The sequence below is a fragment of the Drosophila kikkawai genome, unplaced genomic scaffold (genome assembly GCF_030179895.1).
Source record: "Drosophila kikkawai strain 14028-0561.14 unplaced genomic scaffold, DkikHiC1v2 scaffold_181, whole genome shotgun sequence".
Taxonomy (NCBI): domain Eukaryota; kingdom Metazoa; phylum Arthropoda; class Insecta; order Diptera; family Drosophilidae; genus Drosophila; species Drosophila kikkawai.
In genome coordinates this window covers 27,980-33,907 of record NW_027222517.1, presented here as the reverse complement: position 1 = coordinate 33,907, position 5,928 = coordinate 27,980, and the positions used below count along the sequence as shown (strand labels likewise).

At 49.8% G+C, this 5,928-nt stretch overlaps 1 protein-coding gene across 1 annotated transcript; it reads right to left on the bottom strand.

The window, feature by feature from the left end:
* Positions 1 to 333: 333 nt before the first annotated feature.
* LOC138929391 (uncharacterized) lies at positions 334 to 2,955 on the bottom strand. Its single transcript, XM_070288826.1, has 3 exons — positions 1,733 to 2,955; positions 841 to 1,555; positions 334 to 462 (listed from the first exon to the last, which is right to left on the bottom strand). The coding sequence occupies exons 1-3, from the start codon at positions 2,953 to 2,955 to the stop codon at positions 334 to 336; spliced, it is 2,067 nt and encodes a 688-aa protein (XP_070144927.1).
* Between the last annotated feature and the right edge of the window lie 2,973 nt (positions 2,956 to 5,928).

Below are 5,928 nucleotides of genomic sequence, written 5' to 3'. Positions count from 1 at the left end.
GAGGAGCGGAGAGCGGGCGAGCGTTGCTAAGCTGGAAGCGCTTGAGCTTTTGGACGCTCGGTGGGCAGAGGGGAAGCAGGGGCCTCCTGGCGTAAACATTCTCCCCCCCCTTGCAATCACTCGGGTTGCAATAAACCCGTACAGGACGATGGTATGGAGGGGCGTCAGAGCGCTGCGTAGATCGTTGATCCTGGAGCGACGAGTAGCGATGAAGGACGGATGAGTGCCAAGGAGAGGCGGCTGATTGCCATGGAGAGGCGGGAGCTTGTCGCAAGGAGCTTGCTGAACAAGGTGGAGGCGTCGAATGCCGTGACCAGGACGCATCACTGTGCGCTAGAAGACGTCGAACTGTCCGTAGCGGACGAACGTTGGCAGACTCGGCAATGGTAGGACTAAGAACCTCGAGTACGTCTGCCTTCCAGAGCGATCGCGGTGTGTGGAAGTGAAGCCCTCGTAAGTGACCTGGATGAAAAGGGATGACATGGAGATGAGTAATGGTCAATAATGTGCGAACTAGAAGTATGGGGGTGACCGACGCTGCGAGCGGAGTGGATGCTCTGGACGGTCATGCGGATGCAGGAGAGTGTGGTGGTGCTGATTGCACGTCTTGCATCGGTCACCGCTGCGGCAGGTTCCCTCGGAATGTTCGTGGGCCAAACAGTTAGAACAATAGCGGTGGTCGAGAACCGCACGGAGCCTCTTCTCAGCGCAGAGTTTCAGGAACTGTTGGCATTTCCGGAGCGGGTGGAATCCGCTGCAGACTCGGCAACGGTAGAACTGCGTACCTCGGGTACGTCTGCTCTCCAGGCCAGCAGCACTGCGAGCGGCAAGGAATTTTACCGGTGAACTTTTTGACGAAACGGAAATTCGTGTCGAGAAGACAGACACGCCGCCGGTAGCGGTTGTAGACACTGGGCCTGTGAGAACCCACCCGAAGATCGTCTCTTGGGCCAGGAGAGAGCCGAAGATGTTATTTTTGGAACCGCCCAGAAGCACAGACGGAAGTATGTCAGCTCCAATTAGGACGTCGATATCAGAACTCTCGAAGAACGCTGGATCCGCTAAGGGGAGATCAGGAAGCTGCTTTAGGAAATCTCTCGGAACTGGATATGAGGGAAGTTTTCCAGCGAGTTGAGGAAGAACATAAGCTGTCGTTTGTAACTGCAGCCCGGGTCTGGAGGGAGCGCGAATTGAAAATTTGCAGAGCTTTGTGGCTTGAGCGGCAACTGTATCGTTGAGACCGGAAACTTGGGTCTGCGTTGGCTGGGATGGAAGTTTTACGATATTGAGAAGCCTCTCAGTAATAAAGGTCGCTTCAGAACCTGAATCGATCAGGGCTCGCGCTTGGAAGGTGCGGCCAAGATGGCAGATGTCAATAATCGCCGTACCGAGCAGGACAGCCTTTGATCCTGACGCAAAGCAGACTTGCACATTAGAGTGGTCGTCGGAGGCTGCAGCGCTTCTCGCAATGGGTGCGGGTCGTGGACTAGATGGAGCGGAGGGTCTTGAAACGGTAGCCGCAGGGTTGTCGCGGTGCAGCAGAGTATGATGCCGGCTGTGGCACGTAAAGCAGGATTGGGCACTAGTACAGTCCCGTTGCTGGTGCCCTCGCGAAAAACAATTCAAGCAGAGTTGCTTTCTTCGGATGAAGTCTGTCCGCTCATTGACATTCATGTCTAGGAAACGCGGACATATACGGATAGGGTGGTTTTCCCTGGAGCAAAGATCGCACCCTCTTGGGGCTGGAGTCTCTCGGGCCTCATACGAGTTGAGCCGGCGCGCAGGGTCGCTTGCAGGGGTCGATCGGGGGGGAAACTGCCCAGAACTGCTAGGCCTGATATCATCGATCGCCTCTAGAGTACGGTGACGCTCGGTCAAAAACGAGTTCAGCTCGTTCCAGGTCGGAATTTCGGCCTTGTTGTGGACGGATTGCTCCCACATGGACAGTGTGGTTTTGGGAAGTTTTGTGGAAACCATGTATACCAGGAGACAATCCCAGGCTTCTACTTGGATGGAGGACATAGATAAGGCTGTTAGGCAACTCTGGATAGTGCCTTGCAGCTCTTTCAGAGCGGCTCCTGACTCTTGGGGGACTGCTGGAAGGTTGAATAGGATCTTCAACTGGCTGTTGACGAGCAACCGCCGATTTTCGAAACGTTCGGTGAGGCTCTGCCATGCGGAGATGAACCCTTCGTTTGTGAGAGGAGCCTTCGACACAATGGCATGGGCATCGCCACTTGTCTTTGACAGCAGGTGGAACAGCTTTTCCACCGGTGTGAGGCGCGAATTCTGGATGTAGATCGCAGTAAAAAGGTCTCGAAACGTTGGCCACCGAATATAGTCCCCAGTGAAGACTTCTGTGTCCACTGGTGGCAGACGACAACCCGTAGAAGGGGGTGGTTGACTACTGGCGGAAGCCTGTGTGGGTTGGAAGGCGGCCCTGTCAATTACGCCCTGCAGCTGAAACACACACTTTGAAAACACAGAATAGCAGTAACTATACTTCGATTCTAGCTCTGATGCAATGGTCGGAGGATCGTCGGCTTCGGCAAGGAGGTCGGAGCAGCTTTCATAGCTTTTCTCCACCTTTTCCCACAGGGCCCTAATTTGGTCCCGATGGATTTGGCACATGCCAGGGGGCAATCTGTCCGTGTCAGGGGCAGCCGGAGTGTGCAGGTTAGCCTCGAATTGGGTAACACGGTCTGTTGCGGCAATGAATTTTTTGAGGGCGATATCTATCGCCTTTTGAGCCATGTTGGACACGGATCGCGTAACCTTTGGCGCTGGACCGGGGCAAAGGTTCACTGAATTGTCGCTTTTTGCCCTTGGGATGGCAATGGCTGCCTTCGACCTTAGAGGAGTTGAGCGCGGAGACGGGCGCGGAGATGCGGATCGGGATCTCTCCAAACGGATTGACGGGAGCACACGGAGCTTCTTGTCGTCACCTGTGGGCATTCTCGGACTCACAGACGGTCAAATTAATGCACTCGGCACAATCTGGGTCGCTAACAACGTTACTTGTCGCCCAAGAAATACACACGAATTGCGAAGGAAAGACGACTCAACTCTGGTTCGCGTAACGCCAGTGGACACAGCACCAGCGACAAAAAAAAATGTCAGCGGCAAGCGAAGAGAAAACAGGAGCAAATCCTCAGCGGAGAAGTTCGGCCACGAAACACAAATGATGGATGGGAAGCGATTGCAGCGATTGCTGCTGCTGGCCGAATTAGTGCTGAATGTCGGACCCGGGCTCTGGATATTAGGAGCCAATTGTATATTTATATATGTATATTCCGTGGTTCGGACGTGGAGCTTGTATGTATGAATTGGAAACTTTCTTTATTACTTATATTCCGTAATAAAGAGAAAAAAAAATAATTAATTTTTAGTGTCGGAAATAATGGATAAGAAGTATTTAATTATCGACACGTAATTACCACGGCGCCGAAAAGGCTGAATTAAAAAAAATAACCCTTGGCGATGACGTGGAAACCTCACTGTATTATGCCGTCGGCAAAGCAGTGCGCAAGCGAGGCGCTTACGAGAGATAAAGGCACAGAAAACCGAAACAACAACAACACCAGCGCGGCTGATGCGGCAGTCAGCGCGGGAATCCGAAACTAACCGTAAATCGCAGTTTGGTTTTGCCGTCGGCAAAACACCGTATAAGCGAAGAGTTCAGGAGCGAGAACAAGGCGGAACACAAAAAAACACAACAACAACACGTCTGCTGCGGCGGTTGTGCGGATCTTGGAGAAATAAACACTTGCACTTGAGTTTCTTATTTCGGTTATTTTCGTTTGTTGGTTTTATGGTAATTTAATTCCTGTATGGGTGGGCAGAAAAATATAATGACATATGTATGGAGTTGGATACGCCTGCAAAAATATATGTATGGTTATTTGCACAGTGGAACACCGATATCGGGAACTGCAGCGACGTACAAAAATATATATTTGAGGCAGAAAATATTTACATATGGGCAATCAGAACGGGTTTGTGTGGGGGTATGTGTTGGATGTTTCGCCTTATGGTACAGTGGGAACACGAAGAGTGGACTGTATTTTGGAGTTTGGCAGATAAATCTGTGAAGGCCTCTGAACCTTGCGTGGAGAAAAAAAACAAATGGCACACAACAAAAATATATATGTTGACACCGGCGTATATTAATTGAGCCTTTTTGTTTTATTTATTTAATTTGATTTATTTATTTCACCACACAATTTCACTGTATTTCGGCGGAGACGGACTTGCACGGAAAGTGTATGTGCATAAGTTATCACACGTATGTAGGTATGTATGTTGATGTGCATATGCCTTGGCCGTTGGCGAGTGGAGCGGAGAAGCGAAAGAACAAAAAAAAACGGCAGGCAATATGGCGATCACACAAAACGGAGACGGATTGAAAAAACTGGGCGATGGAATTAGGGAGAAATGGATTTTTCCTTCAAACTGCCGTTGTGTCGGAAAACTCGGATCGGGAGTTGACACAAAAAATCGTACGTAGGTTGACCGAAATTTAAATTTCGAACAACTATTAACGACCGGCACGTAGAGACGGGAGGACACTTTTTACTTATCTTTTCTGCGGCGGCACCACCAAAGCTGCTGGGAGAAAAGGATTCCAGGACGATATCCTTATCCGGCTCGAAGGACCATGTTTAGGAGTGGGGTGGCTGGTAAAATCCTCCGCAAAAGGATTAGTAGAAAAATCCGTCCCACGAAGAAGAAAAAACGCAGCAAAAAATCCAGAAATTAGGGGGTCGAAAAATGACATCGGCGGAGTGCCCTTTACATGCATTTATTGACAGTCGTATTGGAACTCAAACTTGAGCTTAGCCTAAGGCCCGCTGTCGACCGAGAAGCCCAGCTTAACGGCGCGAGAGCGGGAGAGCGGGAGAACCGGGAATTGGAGCGGCGCAGCCGTCCCTAGAAGCGAGCGACGATCGGGAACACGGGAGCGTGCGATCGGGAATACCGAGGAGCGGAGAGCGGGCGAGCGTTGCTAAGCTGGAAGCGCTTGAGCTTTTGGACGCTCGGTGGGCAGAGGGGAAGCAGGGGCCTCCTGGCGTAAACATTAACAATTTTAGGAGTGATTTTTAAGTAGCTTAAGTATTGTTATTAGAACTTATTCTTCTGGAGATGAGCTTGTTATGATATGGAGGTGGGGTGGGGGTAGGTTTGTGGAGCCCCGGGTGCAGGAGGTACAAGATGCCAACGAACAAGTTGTAACGCTCCATGCTTCCCCAGGGAGGAGCTAGTCCGGGATAGATGAGTGTTTAGAGTTATCGTAGCTTTAGCATGACAAATATTAGATTTAGATTGTGTGTTTAAGCGGTTTAAGTTTTTAGAATTTTTGAGTTTGGATTTTAAATTGTGTGTTTCATGTTTCTGGTTGATTAATGACTTTTGGTCTTATTAGCGATTTTAAGATGGGGGAATTTGCTGTTTTGCTCATAATTAAGGAGGTGATTTTTAGGTAGATTAAGTATTGTTTTTACGACTTGTTCTTTTATAGATGGACTTGTTAGGGTGTGGAGGTGGGGAGGGGGAGGATTTGGTGCCCCAGGGGGGCTTGGAGGTTTAAGTTGTCAAGGAACAAGATGTAGCACTCCAGATGCTTCCCCAGGGGGGGGGGGTTGATCAGGGTTAAGCAAGTTTTATGGCCGTCGTAGCTTAGTTTGTCAATTTAGATTTAGGATGCATGTTTAAGGCTTAGATTTAAGATTGACTATAAGCCAAAGTTAGTGATTTGCAGCTGGCGTATTGGTGCTTCATATGTCTGGGGCCTTGTGGAGTCTTCTTAGGGATGTATTCCCATGCTGGATGGGCCATATCCTTGTTTCAGGAGTCGTTAGTAACAGTAGCCCCTCGTTTGCTACTCGGTTGGGGAATACTGAGAGTTGTGGCATTGCATTAGGCCTTTTA